Source organism: Sorex fumeus, unplaced genomic scaffold (genome assembly GCF_029834395.1).
Source record: "Sorex fumeus unplaced genomic scaffold, SorFum_2.1 ptg000008l, whole genome shotgun sequence".
Taxonomy (NCBI): domain Eukaryota; kingdom Metazoa; phylum Chordata; class Mammalia; order Eulipotyphla; family Soricidae; genus Sorex; species Sorex fumeus.
This window is the reverse complement of record NW_026606065.1, coordinates 21,096,007-21,117,881: the sequence shown is the minus strand read 5'-3', so window position 1 is coordinate 21,117,881 and position 21,875 is coordinate 21,096,007. Positions and strand designations below refer to the sequence as shown.

General features: G+C 60.2%; 1 protein-coding gene across 1 annotated transcript in view; it reads right to left on the bottom strand.

Moving 5' to 3' along the window:
• COL4A1 (collagen type IV alpha 1 chain) overlaps positions 1 to 21,875 on the bottom strand; it is a 69,749-nt gene that overhangs the window by 29,683 nt on the left and 18,191 nt on the right. The window contains exon 2 of the mRNA XM_056109686.1: positions 4,991 to 5,056. Coding sequence (XP_055965661.1) covers positions 4,991 to 5,056 — 66 coding nt within the window. The remainder of the gene's footprint in view (positions 1 to 4,990; positions 5,057 to 21,875) is intronic.

Genomic DNA, 21,875 nt, shown 5'->3' with positions numbered 1-21,875 from the left:
TTCCCCGAGCACCGCCAGGCGTAACTCCTAAGTGCATGAGCCAGGAGTACCCCTGTGCATCGCCGGATGTGACCCAAATAGCAAAAAAAAAAAAATTAATAAATAAAATAAAAGTTATCATTTAAAAAACAAAAGGATGCTGTTGGTACACACACAAAAAAATGAAAATAATGACGGAGTCTGTCTCAGCAGATGCCCTTGAGTCTGCCTCTTGGGTGTAGATTTAAAGAGGAAAACCAGCACAAGAAAAAAAAATGATGCTTTTCTGGGCCAGAGAGAGAGAACATGGGTCAAGCCTTGCCGAATTCGACACCCAGCAGGCCGCATGGCACCCCCAGCCCCACGAGGAGTGATCCCTGAGCACTGCCAAGTGTGGCCGCCCCTGGAAGGGGCCTTTGTGATGGCAGAGACCCAACTGGGAGGACAACTCCAGGCCAGGGCCGGGGCTGTCGGAGCCGCAGAGAGCAAGAGCCCAAACCCCAGTGCTCCAGGGCCCTGAGCTCGCCTGCACATAGCCTCCTCCGCTCCTCAGAGTGCCGGGAACATACCCAATCTCTTTGGGGGAGTGGCGATTTTGGGGACATGAGCCACAGGAAGAGACCCCATCTCAGTCTCACGGGGGTCCCCCACGCCTGCTTGGCCGGCAGGGAAGAGGCTAGGAGTGCGTGCATGCATCCCGAGAAGGCCCAGGCTCTCACAAGCCAGGAAGCGATGCGGCTTTGTGTGGTCTGTGCGAAAAGTAAGTGAGAAGATGCAAAACAAGAATGCTGAATGGTGATTAATAACCCAAAAGACGCACAAGCCCTTCCTCAGGTTAACCTTGAGACAAACTGCCAGCGAGCAATTAAAATTCTTTTCTCTGTTGTTGTTTTCTTTTTTTTATTCCCTTCAAAAATGTGCTAAATGCAGTTTATCTAACCAAGCTGGGTGTGCAGGGTGCCCTGCCAGGGAGCGTTGGCCAATAGAAGGTATACAGTAAGTGCTCACTAAAAGTTCTCCTAGAAGGTATACAGTAAGTGCTCGCTAAAGGTTCTCCGAGAAGGTATACAGTAAGTGCTCACTAAAAGTTCTCCTAGAAGGTATACAGTAAGTGCTCACTAAAAGTTCTCCTAGAAGGTATAAAGTAAGTGCTCACTAAAAGTTCTCCTAGAAGGTATACAGTAAGTGCTCGCTAAAGGTTCTCCGAGAAGGTATACAGTAAGTGCTCGCTACAGGTTCTCCTAAAAGGTATACAGTAAGTGCTCGCTAAAGGTTCTCCTAGAAGGTATACAGTAAGTGCTCGCTACAGGTTCTCCGAGAAGGTATACAGTAAGTGCTCGCTACAGGTTCTCCTAAAAGGTATACAGTAAGTGCTCGCTAAAGGTTCTCCTAGAAGGTATACAGTAAGTGCTCGCTAAAGGTTCTCCGAGAAGGTATACAGTAAGTGCTCGCTACAGGTTCTCCTAAAAGGTATACAGTAAGTGCTCGCTAAAGGTTCTCCGAGAAGGTATACAGTAAGTGCTCGCTACAGGTTCTCCTAAAAGGTATACAGTAAGTGCTCGCTACAGGTTCTCCTAAAAGGTATACAGTAAGTGCTCGCTACAGGTTCTCCTAAAAGGTATACAGTAAGTGCTCACTACAGGTTCTCCTAGAAGGTATACAGTAACTAAAGGTTCTCCTGGACAGCACAGGTAGCAGTTTCCAGGGCTGGGGATAAGCCCGGGGTGGGGTTGTGTGTCCGGGTGAGCACGGCACCAGGTGGCTGCAGGGACGGGACCAGACTGAGAGTCTTGGTGGCCACAGCGGGACCCTCGGGAGGTGGCCACCCACTGCCCACCCAGCAGGGGCTTCGTGGCTACACTCTGGACCCGCCCACGCCCTGCAGGACACGATGGTTGTGAAACCACGTCCTGGCACAGGTTCCCACTGATGTCGGGGACAAGGCCACCGCGCCCCTCGCAGCTGGACAGGGGACCAAGCCCACCCGTCTGCCCCGCCCACCTCGCCGCCTCCTTATTTTTTGATTTGACATTAAAACTAAGAACATCTTGGGTGTTTTTAAACGCGTCTGGGAAATTCCTCCTTTATCTCAGAGACGAGGCTGTATTCCTTCCACCGACCTCCCAAGGGGGGGGTGGGGTTCCAGGCCCAGAGCTGGGCGCACCCAGGATGGGGGGGGGGGCGGCCTGGGAGCAGCTGTCCACGGCTCCGGCCTGGGAGCGTCACGCATGCGGGTCCCCCGTCCCCTCTCCCGCCCCTCGCAGGACGCAGGCTGGCCAGAGAGCTCACGCCCCGCAGGTGCCAAGCATGGGGCCAGGAACCAGCTGTCTCCACGTCAGGCGCCCCAGGAATCAGGGCAGGACAGAGAGGGACAGAGAGGGTGGCCACAGCTAGCCTCTGACGGTTCCCCCCAGACCTGCCCCCGCCTCTTCACGTGGGGTCCCCGGCGAGGAACTGGGCTCCTCCAGTGGAGACTGAGTTGGAAACAACAGCTGGCCAGGGGCAGCCAGCAGGGCAGGGGAGAGACGGGGCAGGGCCGGGCAGGGGGCACGGTGCGTGTCAGCACATCTGCGGGTGCCCCGGGGAGGGCTGAGAGCAGGGACGCGTGGGATGGTGTGTGTACTTGCACGATGCTTGCACTGTGTATGTGCACGGTGTATGCACGTCTGTGCACTGTGTCAGCGTGTGCATGCGTGTGCCGTGTGCTGGGCACGTGCTTGTGTACATGCATGTGCTGAGCAGGCACCTGTGTCCACACGTGTGCTGGGTCTATGTCTTGGGCCCACACCTGTGTCCAGGCATGCGCTGCGTGCACACAGGAGAACAACAGGGCTGGGCCCTCGGCCTTCCTTCGCCAGCCACGGAAAGTGTCTGTCCTGGGACAAGCTCCAAGCACCGCAGGGCGGCCCTCCCCCTGGCAGCCCTGCCCACAGGAAGCCCCACCCCCAGCTACCCACTCCTACCCCACCCCCACCGCCCCCTCCCGCCCCCACTCTGCTGCACCCACGCCCAGCGGGTGTGTGACAGGTGGGGGTCTCCCCTGCAGGGGCGGAGAGGCGGCGCGGTTCTGGAAAGTGCTGTCTCACTGTGCTCCAGACGCCAGCCTTTGGCCGGGTGGTATTTTAGGAAAATAATATTTTCCATTAATAGTCAAGCCAGGCGGCCAGGAGCCGGCGCCCTGGACAGCGCGGTCTGGCAAAGCCCTGGGCCGTCTCCGTGCCCACCCTGTGCTCCGTGCCCACCGTCCCTTCCAAACATGGACACAGCTGATCCCCCGAGCCACGCAGGGGGGACACAGAGAGGAGAGGGGACACGCGTGGCAAGGCCCGTGCGCAGCCCAGAGCACGCAGCCCGGGGCTGAGAGGAGGGGGAGAGCGAGGGACGGGCGGGGCCTGACCATGCCTGGACACAGACGGAGCCGCAACTGGAGTGTGGCGTCATGGCCCCGTGGAGGGACACATCCCGGTGCCAGCACACGAGAGGGCACCCAGCCGCAGGCACCCTCCTGAGCTCAAGGGGCCGTCCTCTGCGGCAAGCAACCGGGGTCCACCGCAAGGACAGGGTGGGGTGACCGGGGCCTGCCCACCTGGACAAGACAGGGTGACTGGGGCCCACCGCGTGGACAGGACGAGGTGACCAGGGCCTGCCCATCTGGACAAGACAGGGTGACCGCGCCCCACCGCATGGACAGGATGGGGTAACCAGGGCCTGCCAGCATGGACAGGGCGGGGTGACCAGGACCCACCATGTGGACAGGATGGGGTGACCGGGCCCACCGCATGGACAGGATGGGGTGACCGGGGCCCACCATGTGGACAGGACAAGGTGACCAGGGCCTGCCACGATGAACAGGACAGGGTGACCGGGGCCCACTACGTGAACAGGACAGGGTGACCGGGACCCATCCACCTGGACAGGACGGGGTCACTGGGGCCCACCACGTGGACAGGACGGGGTGACCGGGGCCCACCACATGGACAAGGTGGGGTGACAGGGGCCCACAGACAGGGATGGGGGGAGGGTGGACAGGGCCTGCTGGTGCAGACAGGAGGTGGTCTCTGGGGTCCTTTCTGCCCCTCACACCTGGGGAGGGAGGATGCTGCTGTCCCTGCTGGGCAGCGTCTGGGTGACCAGGGAACGGGTTCCCTGGGGTAGACGTGGTGCTATCTCTGGAAAAGAGTGGATGGCTCAGGCAGCCGTGCAGAAATGGACCACGGCTGTCAGTTTCCCAGGGCCCAGGCCAGAGGGTGGCCTTCAGGGAACTATCCTGGCATCTCGGGCCACCAGCCCCACTGCTGTCTGGGCCTCGCTGGTGGGTTCTCCCCTAAGACCCTGGGTCAGAGCCAGGGAGGCCGGAAATAAGCACACGCTCATCCACACGCTCACCCACACAGTCGTCTGCACTATCCACTTCTTCATGTGCTTCCTCTGTGCTTCACACACACCTACCCATGTGCCTTATCCAGGCGTGTCACCCACACACTTCATCTGTGCACTTGATCCACATGAACGGTGAAGAACATGGGCCACCCCAGGCGCCTCCTCTCAGTGGCCTAGTGCACTGGCATGCAAGGCTGAGGTGGCCAGAGGGCACGGGAGGGCCCAGCCCACACCCCTGCACGGCCCGCAGTGCTTTAGAATCCCTGCCCTCATCCCCTCTGCCTAGTAGCGAGCACGTGCTACCTGACAAACAAGCCCCCGAACCCCATCTCACCCAGCTCGCCCTTGCTGGGAAACACATACGCAGCTCATGCACGGGGACAGCAGTGCCATAGCCAGGCCTGGCCTGAAGAGACACCTGAAGGCCCTCACGCTGTCCCCAGAAAGCACTTCCTCTCTTCAGAGAAAGCTGGGTGTCACCTTAGGCAGAGACCAGGGAATGACCTGCCACGGGCCTGCCCAGGGCCGGCCTGCAGGTGCAAGAACCCTGGGGCAAAACGCATCCTGCACTGGCCACGATGACCTCACGCTGCTCAGAGACAGCAGGAGGGGCAGGGGTGGGGCCACTCACCTTCTGTCCTTTCACTCCGTGGCAGTCACATTTTCCACAGCCAGAGCCGCCACAGCCTCCGCCACCCTGCAGCAAAAGAGAGAGAGATGTGGTGAGTCAGGAGTCAGAGACGGCCACGGGTTCGAGCCTGCCTAGAAGCCCGGAGACAGCCCGGCGGGACATGCCCCCCAGCTCAGCAGGGGGTGGAAGCACAAGACGAGGAGAGGATGCAGAGACCAGAGAAGGGACGAGGCCCAACATGCGCCTGCGGGTCCCCCCATCACAGGTCAGCCCGGGCCAGGGCCCTACAAGGTCATGGTCACCCGTCCTAGAATGAAGCTGGACCCACAGCCCACACGGGTGCGAGCAGCCCGTGAGGGTGAGGGAGCAGTCCGGGAGGGGCAGGGTCGAGCAGACCCCAACTGGCACCAGGATCTGGGCTGGAGGGGGGCACTGGGGGTGTATGCGGGGACAGACTCCAGCCAGGGGGCTGCCCCCTCACAGCCGGGAGGCATCCCAGGAGCTTCTCCAGCGCACAGACACCAGGGTGCCCCCCCATACCCCCAGGCGCCACCCAGCGGCGATGCTTGAGTCTCTGTGGGCACCCCCCCCAGAGTCAGGCCGCGCCAGGGCCATGTGGGGAGCTGGCGGGACCTGCAGAGTGAGCGCAGGGACCCCGCAAGGACCCGCCAGTTCCAGTAAGGCGGGCAGCAGGTGCAGGGACCGTCCCCACAGTCAGACTTGAGTGTCCTGAGGGCCAGCATCACCTGCATCCCCCATAGGCTCAGAAGGGGCCATGGGTGGGGCTACAGCTCTCCACGCCCTGCCCTCGCCTCAGACAGACAACGCCCAGACACCTCAAGGCTTTGTTTGTGCAGGAGGTTTTATTACCAGAACTTTCTACAGCCCCAGGGGCAGGTCTGAAGGCTGGCTAATGAGAACTGTTGGGGGGGGGGGGGTAGCACAAGAGGCATTTGGCCCCTGACTGGCGCTCCTCACCCGGGTGGTCCAACGTTCGGTAATGACCGTTACAAACAGCTCAGCCACGCACACAAATCAGAGCTGCGTGTCTGCCGAGCTCAGCCCCTGCCCCCGCTATGCCGGGAAGGTCTGGCTTGAAGGGGCATGTGGGGTGCAGTGCCCCACATTTCACGGGAGACTGAGCCCCATTCCCAATGCCCACGTGCTGGGTCCTGACGCTCCCCGACAGTGGGCCCCCCGCAGCTGCGCCCCTTGCGGGTCCCACGTGCCCTCCAACTCCTGTGCCAGCCAGCCCTGCAGCAGCCTCGGCTTCCCCCAGGGCGTGAGGGGTCCCAGGGGGGTTGCTGAGATGGGCCTGGCCCATGTCAGAGCTCCACGCTCCAACACAGCGTGGCGGTGCCAGGGCAGGAAGGGGAGGCCTGGGGCACTGCTGCCATTGAAGTGGAGCATTTCCGGCGTTTCTCTGATCTGTGGACCAAGAGGGCCACGCAAGGGGCTGCAGGCGGCAGGGGCAGGAAGGGGAAGCCCGAGAATGCTCCCCAGAGCGCCAGCTTCCTATGGAGAATGCCAGCTGTGTGAGGGAGAGGGGAGAGGGAGGGGGAGCGAGAGGGAGTGGTGAGGCGCGAGCATGAGAGGCCTGGAGTATGTGTAAGAGACAAAGCATGAGTATGTAGGGGTGAGAGAGCATGTGTGTGTGTGTGTGAGAGAGAGAGAGAGAGAAAGAGAGAAAGAGAGCATGAGTGTGAGTGAGCATGATTGGGTGAGACAGCATTGTGAGAAAGTGTACAAGCGTGACATAGAGTACATGTGTGACAGCATGTCAGAAAGTGTATGAGGGAGTGTGAAAGAGTGAGCATGTGTGGAGCATGTGTGAGAGAAAATGTGGGTGAAAGCGTGAGTGTGGGTGAGTGTGTGAGAGCATTTGTGTGAGATGGCATGAGTATAGGAGACTGTGTGTATGAGTGTGTGAGAGAGCAAATGTGTGAGAGCATGAATGTACGAAAGACTGAGAAAGCATGTGTCTGAGAGAGCAAGTGATGTGAGACAGCATGTGAGAAAATGTGTTTGAGCATGTGTGAGGGAGCCTGTGTGTGAGAGAAAGCGTGTGTGAGAGTGTGTGAGAGAGCATGTGAGAGAGAGCATTGTGTGAGAGTGTGTATATGTGAGAGTGTGTGTGAGAGAGCATGTGTGAGAGCATGTGTGAAAGAGAGTGTGTGTGAGAGAGAGCATGTGTGAGAGAAAGTGTGTGAGAGAGAGCATGTGTGTGAGAGAGAAAGCATGTGTGAGAGAGCATGTGAGAGAGCATATGTGAAAGAGGGCATGTGTGAGAGAGACCATGTATATGAGAGTGTGTGTAAGAGACAGCATGTGTGAGTGTGTGAGAGTGTGTGTGAGAGAAAGTGTGTGAGAGCCTGTGTGTTCTCAAGACAAAGCGTGTGTGAGACAGCATGTGTGAGAGAGAATGTGTGTGAGAGCATATGTGAGAGAGCATGTGTAAGAGAGAGCATGTGTGAGAGCATATCTGAGAGAGCATGTGTTAGAGAGTATGTGTTAGAGAGAGCATGTGAGAGAGGGCATGTGTGAGAGAGAGCATGTGTGAGAGCATGTGTGAGAGCAAGCGTGTGTGAAGAAAGTGTGTGTGAGAGAGAGCATGTGTGTGAGAGCGTGCGTGAGAGAAAGTGTGTGAGAGAGAAAGCATGTGTGAGAGAAAGCATGTGTGAGAGAGCATGTGTGTGAGAGCATATGTGAGAGAGCATGTGTAAGAGAGAGCATGTGTGAGAGCATATCTGAGAGAGCATGTGTTAGAGAGTGTGTGTTAGAGAGAGCATGTGAGAGAGGGCATGTGTGAGAGAGAGCATGTGTGAGAGCATGTGTGAGAGCAAGCGTGTGTGAAGAAAGTGTGTGTGAGAGAGAGCATGTGTGTGAGAGCGTGCGTGAGAGAAAGCATGAGAGAGAAAGCGTGTGTGAAAGAGAGCGGGCGTGAGAGCATGTGTGAGAGAAAGTATGTGTGAGAGAAAGTATGTGTGAGAGAGCGAGTGTGAGAGAAAGTGTGTGTGAGAGAGCGTGTGTGTGAGATAGAGCATGTGTGAGAGAGCATGTGTGAGGAAACATGTGTGAGAGAGTATTGTGTGAGAGCGTGTCTGAGAGAGAATGTGTGAGAGTATATGAGAGCGTGTGAGAGAGCGTGTGTGAGAGAAAGTGTGAGAGAGTATGTGTGAAACAGCATGTGAGAGCATGTGTGTGAAAGTGTGTGAGAGAGCCTGTGTGTTCTCAAGAAAAAGCATGTGTGAAAGACAGTATGTGCGAGAGAGAGAGCATGTGTAGAAGAGAACATGTGTGAGAGAGAGCGTGTGTGAGAGAGAGCATGTGTAAGAGAAAGCGTGCGTGAAAGTGTGTGAGAAAGCATGTGTGAGAGAGTATGTGCGAGAGAAAGTATGTGTGAGAGAAAGCATGTGTAAGAGAAAGCGTGTGTGTGTGGGAAAGCGTGTGTGAGAGTATGTGTGAGTATGTGTGGGAGAGTGTGAGAGAGAGCATGTTTGAGAGAGCATATGTGAGAGAGCATGTGTGGGAGAGGGCATGTGTGAGAGAGAACGTGTGTGAGAGAGAGCGTGTGTGAGAGAGCATGTATGAGAGAAAGTGTGTGTGAGAGGGAGCATGTGTGGGAGAAAGTGTGATAGAGAGCGTTGTGAGAGCATGTGTGAGAGAAAGTGTGTATGATAGAAAGTATGTGTGATAGAGAGCGTGTGTGTGAGTGTGTGTGTGAGAGAAAGCGTGTGTAAGACAAAGTATGTGAGAGAGAGCGTGTGTGTGAGAGAGAGCATGTGTGTGTGAGAGAAAGCATTGTGAGGGAGGGCACATGAGAGAGCATGTGTGAAAGGGAGTATGTGTGAGAGCATGTGTAAGAGAAAGCGTGCATGAGAGAAACTGTGTGTGAGAGAGCATGTGTGTGAAAGAACATGTGTGAGAAAGCATGTGTGAGAGAGAGCATTGTGAGAGAGAGCATGTGTGAGAGAGAGCATTGTGAGAGAGAGCATGTGTGAGAGAGGGCGTGTGTGAGAAAGGGCGTATGTGAGAGCACGCATGAGTGTGCTCACAGATGCCCATTTCCAGAAGCCCCATCTGGAAGGACTTCAACGGAATGAAACCTCGCTTCTGCGCTTTCCTGCCTTCCCATTCCAGCTTTAACCGTTTTTATGGGCCTCTCAGCCCACCAAATAGGGGCATGTGGCCATGGGCCAGGAGCAAACAGCTTATCTTTCAGATTCCTTTTGCATTCCCTCTGCAAGCACAGTGTCAGATAGTTGTGCAGTGAATGCTCCCGCGTACTTCCTGCCCAAGCTTCTGGGGAATCTTCGGCATCACCATCTGGCCTGGGGCCTGTGAGGAGGAGCCAAGGGGGCAGAGGTGGGAGGCACACAGCCCTCGGGAGGGAGCTGGCCGGGCACCCGTCCATCGGGTCAGCTGAGCCCCGGCAGCTCCGACTTCGTGCCGATGGCCTCACTGAACATGCTGGAACCGGCCACCCCCGGGGCTGCTGGCGGGGAGCGTTCCATCCTTCCCTTGCTGTTTCCTCACCCCGACAGGCCTCCAGTCAAGGAAGCTGGGAAAGAACTGGGGATGTTTATTTCTTCGACCCCTTGTCACTGTGGTTTTTGCCTGCATCATCCCCGGCCGCTGTTTCAAACGTCTATTGGTAGCTATGAGGCTCCAGAGCGTGACTCTCAGCGCCAGGAACTGGGCCCGACGCAGAACACCAGCCTCAGCCCCTCCAGTCAACAGCATGTGGGCAGGCTTTCTGCCTGGTGGAGGTGTCGCAGGGTCCCCCGGCAGAATTCCCAGAGTTGCTTCCACAATCTGCTGCCGCGGCCTGTGGGCGACTCCTGGCTCCTTCCCCGGCACCACATGGTCCTCTAAGTACCGCAGGGAGCGACACTCCCCACCAATAAGCACTGGCTGAATGTAGCCTTGATCACTGCCAGGTGTGGCTCCCAAACCAAAATGTGTGAGTGTGTGTGAGAGATGATCTAGTCCTTTCCAGAAAGTTCCAGAGTGTTCTACGCCAGCCTCCAGTCAGGAAAGAGCCGACAGCTGTGCTCACACGAGACTCCGCTGCAGGGCACAGATCTTGGGGGACGTGCAGGCACAGGGCCTCATTCCTAGGGGGAAGGGAGCTGAGCCTGGATTCTGGCGGGGGCTTGAGTCCCGTCAAGGTCCGAAAATGTCTGGGTCAATGAGTTACCTCAGTTTCCCCAGGTGCTCTGCCCTTCAGACACCCCTGTGCCCCGAAACACCAGCCCCCAAACTGTGCACACGGCACTGAAAACCCAGTAAGAGCCCAATGCGGCCATGAGGGATGGATTCTCAGATGCCCACACTTGCTTGGCCGCATCCGGTCCACTCAGGCCCTTGGTGCCCTCCAGGTGCTGGAGAAACACGCAGCTTGCGGGACAGGGAAATAATCCCCGTGGTTAATCCAGCGCGTGAGAAGAGCAGTGGGGCCTGGGAACTGCAGACACAGACCGGCCTACCACTTGTAAGTGTTCCAGAACATTCCTGGTCTAATTTGAAAACAACCACAAGTGTTGATACATTCTTGGCAAAAAAAAAAAAAATACAGACACGGGGAACCACGCTGGACTCGGGGCCCCTCCACCCCAAGTGAGGGGCAGGGTCTGAGGCCAAAGCGCTGCCTCTCGTCCCCAGTAGGCTGGCACAAGCCTGGGCATCTGAGAAATATTCCTCGTTTGGCAGCTTCTGGCTATTACTGATCTTTGAGTCTGTGTACGCTGGGGCTGGTGTTAGGGCACGGACTTGTGAAGAGTGTGAGAGAGAGAGAGAGCATGAGTATGAGAGATAAGTGTGAGAGCGTGTGGCTGTCTGTGAGGGAGTGTGAGAGAGTGTGAGTGTGGGAGCGTGAGTATAAAAGCGAGCATATGTGAGAGCTTGAGTGTGGAGAGCATGAGTATGAGAGAGAGCGTGAGTATGAGTGTCAGACAGCGTGAGCACGAGAGTGCGTGAGAGAGGGCATGAGTGTGAGAGAGCATAGTATGAGCCTTATAAAAGAGCATGAGTGAAAGACTTGTGAGAGTGTGTGAGCGTGAAGAGAGCATGAGTGTGAGGAACGTGTGAGATTGTGAGTGCGAGTGTGTGTGAGAGCATGAGCGTGAGGAGCGCGTGAGAGAACGTGAGTATGAGTGCACATAAGAAAGTGTGTGTGCGCTAGGGGCAAAGGCAGCTCAGATAGAGAAGGGAGCACCAAATAAAGGGTGGTGGGAGGATCCTCCCAGGATGGGAGAAGCATGCTGAAAGTAGACTACAGACCAAACATGATTTCCACTCAATGCCTCTCTTGCAAACCACAGAACCCAAAAGGAGAGAGAACAAAAGGGAATGCCCTGCCACAGAGGCAGGGTGGGATGGGGGATTGGGGGGTAGGAGAAATGCTGGGACCCGTGGTGGTGGAAAATGGGCACTGGTGGAGGGATGGGTATTTGATCATTGTATAATTGAAACCCAAGCACAAAAATTTGTAAGTCTACAACTGTACCTCATGGTGTTTCACTAATAAAAATTTAAGGAAAAAAAAAGAGAGAGTGTGTGTGTGTCAGAGAGAAAGCGAGCATGAATGAGAGTGTGTGAATGCCTGTGTGAGGCCACAGACTGAGTGGGGAGTGCGGGCCACCGTCCCTTCAGCCCCTCCCGGCTCTCCACACACTGCCCCTCTCCTGGCTGTCCTTGGACACTGGTGCTGGCTGTGTTCTGTCTTCCCCGCATGGGGCGCGCAGCCCTGCCCGGTACCCTGATAGGGATCCCAGCTGTGCGCAGATGCGAGGGGCCGTGCAGAGGGACAGGCGCCCGTGACCTGCACGGTGGCTGGCAGGGCATGTCAGTCACGGGACCCGGGGCTGGAAATCTGCCGGGATGGGGACTGGGACAGCAGGCGTGGCCCTCCCTGCGGTGCTGAGTCTGGCACAAATGCAGTCTCGCACACAGGCACTCTCACACACACACATGCTCAGACACACACGTACACACACGCACCCACACACTCGCCCACAAATACTCACAGTCTCCCCGCGCGCCCCGACCCTCCTGCAGAACACGGGCTGTCCAGGAAAGGAGCCTCAGGCTTTGCGCAAGCCAGCCTGGAGGCCGCGTCTCGGGGCACGCCGGGGCTGCGGGCTGTGGGCTGTGGTGCCCTGAGATGCGCGGGTCCTTCAAAACACGTGTCTTGCTGCCCGCTGCTCTTCCGAGCCCCGGCCCGGGCCACGGGTCAGGCGCCTACTCTAAAGAAGGAAGCAGCCCGGCCCGGGAAGTCCACGGCAGCCGAGGGGCCTCACCCGGGTGGGTCTCACAGGAAACCTGGGCCAGGGAGCGCATCGGGGAGCGAGACATTATGCGGCACCTCTCCCGCTGGCTCCCTGCCCCGCCGACCGTCAGCTGTGGGAGCCGCAGCGCGGGCGCCTCGCCACTGCCAACCCTAAGTGGCACCTTCAAGCCACCTACTGGGCCCAAAGAGCAGCCCTTGTGGTCAGAGGCGCGGCCACAGCAGGGCCACAGAAGGCAGCTGAGCCGCTAGCCATCAGTCCCTGGTTTCCCACTGACCGCCATGCCCTGCCCACCCAAGGGCCTGGTCGAGGCCCCCAGGGGAAGCGGCGCCCACCCTGGCACCATGCCAGGCACGCCAGGCGCTTCTGCACCCGCAGGCTAGCCGCACTCGCTCTCCCCGGGGGATGGACAAAAGCATCTCAGACTGGCTGGCTCACAGCCTCACGACAGAGCAAGGAAACGAGACATCAAAGAGGGCGGCGTGGCCCACCCGCCTCCCACCCAGGAACCCTCCGCATTTTCCTCTCATTCTCAGTGGGGAATCCCCCCTCCCACAGCTGAGCTTTGGGGGGTGTCAACACGGCCACAGGGAATCTCGTGCCAGCGCGTCCTGTCACACCTCTTACCATCTGGAAGGTTCTAGAAAGCCTTGGGCCACTTCTCACAGGGAGCCAGAGTCCCCCAGGCACAACTCAAGGACAGGCTTCCCCGACCCCAGCCCCACGTAACTGAGCACTGTGGGCGCAGTGCTGACCGCGGTGACTGGGCTTGATGGGCATGTGATGGACGAGGTCAATGCACCGTCTCCCCCAGGAGCCACTGTGAGCAGCTGCAGGAACTGGATGAAGCTGGCCCTGGGCAGCCACGCGGAGTGGACCCTATCCACACGCCTCCTGCTCCCACCCAGAACCGGGAGCAGAAGCCAGCTGTGCACTAGAGCCCCCAGGTCAAAACCCCAAATCCAGCGGTCAGTGCCAGCGGGACAAACCCCTGGTCTGCAACGTTCTCTGCATCTCTCCCGCCCGCCCACCGCTGAGGGCAGCCATGTGGAACGACCAGCTGGGACACGTGAAACATTAACAACCAAGTTCCCGCAGGGCCCCTGAGAGACAGCACAGCAGGGAGGACACCTGCTCGCGGCTGACCCAGGCCGGCCCCAGCACCCCACACGGGCCCCCGAACCCCACCCGGAGTCAGCCCTGAGTCCCGCTGGGGGAGGCTCCCCAGTCAAACACCCAGATTAAAGTGAACACACACGGCTCGGTCGCAATTTCAGGTTTGGGCGAGCCAGATTTGGCAATGCTGCCGGAAGGCCTCGGCACCGTGGTTTCTCCCAAGTCGCTCGGGAGAACTCAGATGCTGGCTCGGGTGGGTTCGAGGCTGGCTGCATTTCTCATCACTGATCTGGGTCTTGGTCCCCGGCCGGGTCCTGGGGGAGCAGGGCCGGGGCTGGGGCGGGTCACTTCCTGCAGGGCCTCGGGAGTTTTCCATGTGCATTTTACCTTTTTAAGGCAAACCTTCCCCTCGTGCTCCCGTACTGACCGCCACTCCTGCCCCCCATCCGCTGCTGGCCCTGGCCCTTTGGCTCTGTTCCAGCTCCCGGCCCCAGGGAGCCCTGGCTGAGTCCAGGAGTCACGGCTCGGCCCTGTCTGCCTGCGTCTGCCCGGCTGGAGCCTCTGGGAGAGGGTGTGGCGCTGCCTTGGGGGCACGCTGGTAGGTATTGGACACCCCATCCAGGGGGCCCCAGGGAGGGTCCCCCTCCCCGCCTCGTCCATGTCACTCTGAGGAGGTGTCGGGAACTCCAGTTCTGGGGACGCTCTCTGCTGAGGGAGCAGCCGAGACCCCCCCAGGTCTGGGGACGGTGATGGGGATAGGATCAGACACTCGACTCCGTCCACCTGAGGCCCCTGACCACCACTTCCCGGGTGCCTCCCCTCAGGGTCACCATCTGCACCCGATGCCCTGCAGACCGGGCTCTGTCTGAGAGCCGCAGAGCTCAGTTGCCACCACTGAGAGAAGAGGCCACCTGGGCACAGCGGCTGGCACTGCCAGGGAGGAGCCTCGGGCATGGGGCCTTTGCCGGAACATTCTGGAACCCAGCTGGGGAGCCCAGCGGAGCCCAGTACAGTCCAGCGGAGGGTCTAAAGCCTCGAGCTGGACACAGGACTGTGGAAATGGAGCTGCTCACAGTCTGTCCAGCTCAGCCCAGTCCTGGACACTTTTGCTTTTCTCTCCAACTCTAAGCTCTCCCTGAGGCCTCACGTTCCCACAAGCCAGGGACCCCCTGAAGGGAGCAGAGTCCCCCCCCAGAGGCCCACGGAGGCCCAGGGATCTCAGTGGGGGACCCCTGAGGTATCTGTGGTCAAAAAAGGTCCTGAAGGTCCAAGCCCACTGTGGCCCCACCATGAGGGACCTTCCATGCAGCCCCCAAACCACTGTCCCTCCGGCACGATGGCCCCAGTCAGCCAACGCTTCGGGGCCCCGCCTGCTCTGGCGTCTTTGCTGGGACAAAGGGGCAAAGACCTCCCCAGGGCCACAGGGGAGGGACACCGCGGCCCCACACTCCGGGATTCGAGCGGAAACAGGAGACGTGAGGGGGGTCCACGGACACAAGGCCACACAATGCACGGGAAGGAAAGCAGGAACAATGTGCTTCGGGGAAACACATGTCTCCCGCTGATGACCACCTCCCACCTGGAATTTCCAGGTTGGGGGCGCCCGTCCTGTCGTGCTGACCTCGCTCCCTCCAGAGTTTTCCGCTCCCCCTCCCGAGAGGCCCCCCGCGGGACCCCGAGATGGAAGGGGGTGGATCTGGGACACCCCCGCCGCTGCTGGTCCCCGCTGCAGGCCTCGATGACCCCGGGCCGGCCTTGAAATGCATAAACGGAGTGAAAGCGCATGTCTGCCTCCGGGTGGGGTCCCGGGGGCCGGGGACAAGGTGGCAGACCCACTTCTCAGGGCCTGCAGGAGCCCGGGAAGCCGCGCACACGGTGCCTGCCCTGAGCCCCGAGCAGGCCCGGCTTCTCCGGCCAACACATCTGCAGGCGCGTCCCCAGGGACACCCGGAACATCCTCTGAGCCGCCCGGCGGGGTGGGGGCAGCAGCTGTGCTCGGAGGAGCCCCCTCCCCCTCTCCCCTGCAGGAATTCCGCGGGGGCGGGCGCAGATTTCTCACGGACTCAGCATCCACAGGGGAGGCCCCGGGTGGGAGGAGGGACAGCCCTGGCCAGGCCAGAGTCAGGGTCTCACTGGGCTTCGTGAGCACAGAGCCGCAGCTGCCCCCCCCCCCCCCCAGGCCCAAACCTGCGGTCCCCGGGCGCAGCAGGGTCCAGGGATGCCATGCACAGAGGGGACATGAAGCCCTGCCCTGTGCAGCCAGCCAACGCCAGTCACGTTCCAACACAATAGCAAGAATCCTGCAGGAGCCTTTGTCTTGGCCCCACCCTGGAGGCCTCTGTCCCCTCAGCCACCACCCCGGCCCCTGGGGACCCCGTATCAGAGCCCAGTTCACTGGGCCAGAAGAGCTTGGGGAGGAAGCCTTGGGAATGTTCCGGAATGTTTTTTACATGCTTTCCTCCTCCGGACTCGGCATTTCCCTCCGCCCCCGCCCCCCCCCCAACTACTGCAGGCCAGGAAGGGGGTGGGGGGGGGGGGCTAGGAAGTGTGAGCAGGAAGGAGGGCCCCACCTCACCCTGTGTCATCCCCACGGTGACTTTACCACACGCGGCTGATGAGACCGGGCATGGGGGGCCCCAGATTCCAGCCATGGCAGGGTGCAAGTTCCCATCAGGAGGCCCCGTCCACCACCCGGATGCCCACAGGCTCATGGCTGCCCAGGCCCGCTGCCGGGGGCTGGGGGAGGCCACACGCGGGCCCTGGGCGCACTCAGCTGTCTGCAGAGCAGTGGAAGAGCAGTGGGACGGGGGGACCCTGGCCGGCCTAGCCAGCAGCCCCGGGCCTGGTCTGGCAGCTGCTGCCCAAGGCTGAACAGGACAGACGGGTGGACAGGCTGTTCCTGGCGGTGCACTCACCAGGGCAGGCTGACCCCGGCGGGAAGTGAGGCCCAGTCAGAGGTCACACCCAGGCAGGCCGGCTGCACGGCAGGAGCGGAGGACACGCCGTCCCCTGCCCCAGCCCGGGCACTACTGCCCAGGAATCCCCCACGCAAGAGAAGAGTCCAGCAGGAGACCGGCAGGATGCGGGAAAGGCCGTGAAGGACAGACAGTGGGCAGGGGCTGGCCTTGCACACGGCTGACCCGGCCTCCGTCCCCAGCACCCGCTGGTGTGGCCCCAAACAGCAAAATTGAAAAGTAACTGAGGGAAACGGCTTAAAAGGGGGCACGCACAAGCACGGCGGACAGGCCCCAGGGTCCATCCCCAGACGCTCAGGGGGGCAGCCCATGAGACCCCACTCCCACGGACACCACCTGGACACGGTGGGCAGGGAGGAGAGGCATGGGTGTGAGGCCCAGAGAAGACGGCTCAGGGAGTAGAGGGGCAGCAGACAAGGACGGGCAGGACAGGGCAGGGCAGGCAGGACAGGGCAGGGCAGAGTAAGAACAGGGTAGGGCAGAGTAAGGACAGGGTAGGGCAGAGTAAGGACGGGCAGGATAGGGCAGGATGGGGCAGGACAGGGCAAGACAGAGTAAGGACGGGCAAGACAGAGTAAGGATGGGCAGGATGTGGCAGGACAGGGCAGGGCAGAGTAAGGATGGGGCAGGGCAGAGTAAAGACAGGCAGGGCAGAGTAAGGACGGGTCAGGGCAGAGTAAGGACGGGCAGGACGGGGCAGGGCAGAGTAAGGACGGGCAGGACGGGACAGAGCAGAGTAAGGACGGGGCAGGGCAGAGTAAAGACAGGCAGGGCAGAGTAAGGATGGGCAGGACAGGGCAGGGCAGGGTAAGGACAGGGCAGGGCAGAGTAAGGACGGGGCAGGGCAGAGTAAAGACAGGCAGGGCAGAATAAGGACGGGCAGGACGGGGCAGGGCAGGGTAAGGACAGGGCAGGGCAGAGTAAGGACGGGGCAGGGCAGAGTAAGGACGGGGCAGGGCAGAGTAAGGACGGGGCAGGGCAGAGTAAGGACGGGCAGGATGGGACAGGGAGGGGCAGAGTAAGGACGGACAAGACAGGCAGGGCAGAATAAGGACGGGCAGGATGCGCAGGGCACACGTCTTGCATCTGTGGCTGAGCTATGCGGGAGGTTCGGGTGTCCCTGGGCCACCGAGGGGGCAGGGGTCATCTGCTCAGTGCTGGATGTGCTGAGCCTGCCCAACCCTCTCGACAAAGCCTGACAAGACAGTGGGGTCCCCTGACCGCGGCGTGGGCCCCAAGCCCCCCGAAGCCCCTGGCAGCTCACAGAGCCTGGCGAGAGCATGCATGTGCCCACAGGGTGAACCCAAGGGCCAGCCTCACAAACGCCGGAGAACAGGGGCTGGGCGCAGAGGCCGAGCCAGGGTTCTGTGGGGTCAGGGACCTGTGGGTTCCCATCCGCGGATGCAGCAGCCGGCCACCTCACAGCCCACGGGGCATTTGCATGACACCAACAGCCCAACTTCCCGAAGGCACGTGAAGCTGGCCAAGCCACTGGGGGAAACCGATCCTGCCCCGCAGGGGGCCGCACATGGCCAGAACAGGCAGAAAACGCCCCTCGAGCAGCGACCAGGCCAGTCCTGACCCCACCCACATGGCAGGATACCGGGAAGGCCGGGGCAGTGGCACCGACACCCAGACCAGCTCTGGAACCTCCATGGCCCGGAACAGACAGGCAGGGGAACAAGGGCCAACGGGTCATCCAGTGGAGGCCAGAGCCCAGGAGAGCCACTCAGGTGGTCCTCAGGGAGAAACTGAGGCTCAGGGCACGGTGGGTTCATGTCCACGGAGTCTACCTCCCACAGCAGGAAGTCAAGGGTATGGCCGAGCTAGGGGCACCGTCCCTGACAGTGACCTAGTGACTGAGTGACCGGATGGTGACACCATCCTCCAGTGACCCAGTGTCCAAGTGACCAGGTGGTGACACTGTCCTCCAGTGACCCAGTGACCAAGTGACCAGGTGGTGACACTGTCCTCCAGTGACCTAGTTACCAAGTGACCAGGTGGTGACACTGTTCTCCAATGACCTAATGACCGGGTGGTGACACCGTCCTCCAGTGACCTAGTGACCTAGTGACTGGTGGTTCGTGTCCCCCATAGTAGTGCCCAGCTGATGAGGCCCAACACTGCGCTCCGGGGCCAGCTGGGCGACCTTGGTGCCGGCCGGCACTGTCCCTGCACCCGCTCTCCATGTGCCCTGGCCGGTGCGTGTAGGCAGTTCCGGGAAGGCCCGGCCAGGTCAGCCGATGGAAGGGAAGTCCTGCCCGAACCGGGGGCGGCTGCACACAGCACGAGCCCAGGCAGGCCGGCGCTGGGGGTGGGGGGGAATGCCCAACCTGGGTCTCCTCAGACCAGCCGAGTGGGGCGAGGTGCTGACAGATGACCCAACACACACATGCACGCACCCGCCAGAGGCACCGACACACACAGGCACACACAGGCAAGCCCGTGTGCACAAAGGCATGGCACACATGCACTCCATGGCACACTTGACGGGCCCTGGGCTCCAGCTGCAGTGGGCGGGAGGAATGGCCCTCGTGCCTCAGGGAAAGCAGGGCAGGAGAGGGGCGGGTGGGGAGGCGTGGCCGGAGCATGGCTGGAGCGTGGCCGGGCTCACCAACTCCAAGGATGCAGCCCTGGGCCTCCCAATGAGCCTGGGACAGGCACCAGGACGTCCTCTCACGCTGTGTTTGCTGACCAGCTCGGGAGCAGGACCCGCATGCCACACCACGGGCCAGAGACCCAGGGGACAGTCCAGCCCTGCTCCACAAGGGCCACCGGCAGGCTGCGGGTCCCAGACCACAGGCAGCGGGACCACGGGGCCCGGGAAGCTCATGGCCCTGACACCAGCACCCAGACGGAAAGGAGGCATGGGTGCCCTGCACGCCTGCGGGGGGCAGGCACTAGGGGCCCCTTCCGCTCAGCCAGTGCCCTGTCTTGCCCCGCTCTGCTCCACCCCACTCTGCCCTACCCTGCCCCGCCCCACTCTTCCCTGCCCCGCCCTACCCTGCCCTGCCCCACTCTACCCTGCACTGTCCCAGTCTCCTCTGCCCTGCCCAGCTCTGCCCTGCCCGACCCTGCCGGCCATTCAGGTCACTGGAGCAGCCATAGTGAGGCAGGTCTGAGCCTGGATCGGGGTGTCCCACCGGGCCCAGCAAACTCCCCAGACCAGTTCCTCCTTCTGGGCCTCGGGACAGGGAGCTGCGTCAGGGAGACAGACACGTGGGCATGTGTGTGCGCGTGTGTGTCAAAGGAGAACAAGGCGTGTGCGTGTGTCTGAGTGTGTGTGTGCATGTGTGTCTGCCAAAAGAGAACAAGGCATGTGCATGTGCGAGTGTGTGTGTGTGCCAAAGGAGAACAAGGTGTGTGCGTGTGTGTATGTGTGTGCGCGTCTGTGTGTGTGCCAAAGGAGAACAAGGCGTGTACGTGTGTGTATGCATGTGTGTGTGCCAAAGGAGAACAAGGCGTGTGCGTGTGTGTATGCGTGTGTGTGCACCAAAGGAGAACAAGGCGTGTGCATGTGTGTGCATGTGCCAAAGGAAAACAAGACCTGTATATGCGTGTGCACGTGTAACAAAGGAGAACGAGATGAGTGCATGTGTTCATGCGTGTCATAGTAAAATAAGACGTATGCACGTGTGCCACATGTACGAGACGTTTTACTTATGCCATGGGAGATTGAGATGCGTGTGCGTGTGTGTTGTAGAATGTGTGTATAGAAATAGACCCTAAATTAATCAGATCCCTTGACATCGTTTTTTCATCCCTGAAATATCCTCAACTAGATGTAGAACATTTTTATTGGGGGTGGATTGCAGAAGCTGGCTTACATTCTGGCTTTTTCCGTTTTCCCAACAGAACCACATGAGAAACACTCAGCATGTCCCAGCCCTGAGCGGGCCCGGCAGCGCCAAGCCTGCAGAACATCTGCACAGCTGTGTCATCACTGACCCAGATACGCCACTGATCTCCCAGAGCTGCTGGCTCGTCAGCGAGCAGATTGGCAAGGCCGCGGGGGGCGCTCTGCAGGCCCAGCGCGGCCCTGAGCACAGCCTCAGCACAGGCAGGTAACGCCCAGCACTCGGTACCATCGCGGGACGATGCCCCCAAGGAAGAGAGAGAAGAGGGGCGCCCTGCGGGCAGGGTGGGGGTGGAGAGGGACCCTGGGGACGCTGGTGCTGGGAAATGTGCCCTGGTGGAGGGACGCGAGCTGGAACACCGTGTGACCGAACATGACCCAACCCTGAACAGCTTTGTAAGGGTCCATTTCACAGTGATTCAATAAAAAATATCTAAAAAAAATAAAATTTAAAATTTTTTTTGAATTTGTGGGCCACACAGCTGGCTGCCTCCTCCTGTCCCTCGCTGGGCAGCCGGCAGCATGAGGGGAAGGGTCCACCTGCATGGTGCCCACACGCCCCCACGGACACGCAGGGCCACTCAGGAGGGGGGGGCGGGTCAGCAGCACAGGCAAGTCCTGTGGAGCGGTCCGAAGAACATGTATGTTATGGCTCCAGAGCCCGGCCCACCAACGCGGGGACACGGGGACCCCGAGCTCGGACCCCCAGACTCCCTACATGGGCCCAGCTTGGGGGCCCAGCCCTGCCCAGCCGGCTGCTGACGCTGGAACAGCCCGGCAAGTCAGGGGACTGACCATGTTTTCTCCCGTCACACTTCCTGGCCCCTGGCTTCACCAACGGCCCCCAGACTCTCTCAGCCCCAGGCCCTTCCCCGGCTCTGCTGCCGGCCACGATCTCTCGTGCTGAGTCAGTGAACATGCGCTCCCTCCAGCCCAGCCACTGTGTTCTCAAGATTTCTCAACGTCCATGTGTTTTCGCTTTCCTTAATCGCCGTAGCATCCCTGGAACTGGCTGGCCCTCGCCCGCCCATCTTCCTCTGACCTTCGAACCCCGGGTGTTCTTCCCTTATTCCCACCGAGCCCCTCTGACGTTCTCTCAGCGGGGGAGGGGGGGTAGTTTCCGGCTTCAGTTGCTCCAGGCCCCTCTGTTCTTTTGTTCCTTGTCAAACTGTCACAAATGAGGGGCCAGAGCAATGGCAGGGCAGGGAGGGCGCGTCCTCACGGGAAGCCACCCCTGAGAAATCCCCGGCACCCCACAGGCTCCCCAGGCCCCGGCAGGGGGAACCCCCCAGTGCAGAGTCAGGAGTAAACCCCAAGCTCCGCCGGGGATGACTCAAACCAAAGGGAAAAAAAAAACCCGAAAAGAGGAATCCCACATCTAGGGGGAGTCTCACGGCCAGGCGGGGAAAGTAGAGGCTGCGGGCAGAACCCAGGAGACTCACGTCCACACCCGGACCACAGAGTTGTGGACAGTGTGGGCACAGGGCCGTGGGCAGGGGCAGACTCTCGGTCAGCTGGGCTCTTGCTTCTGCTTGGACACTGGACACCTGCGGGCCGGGGCCGCCAGGCCACCTCAGCAATGCTCAGGCTCAGGAGAGGCGTATTCCCAACCCCTGGCAGGCTTCCCTCTCCCGGACCCCCGCGTCAGG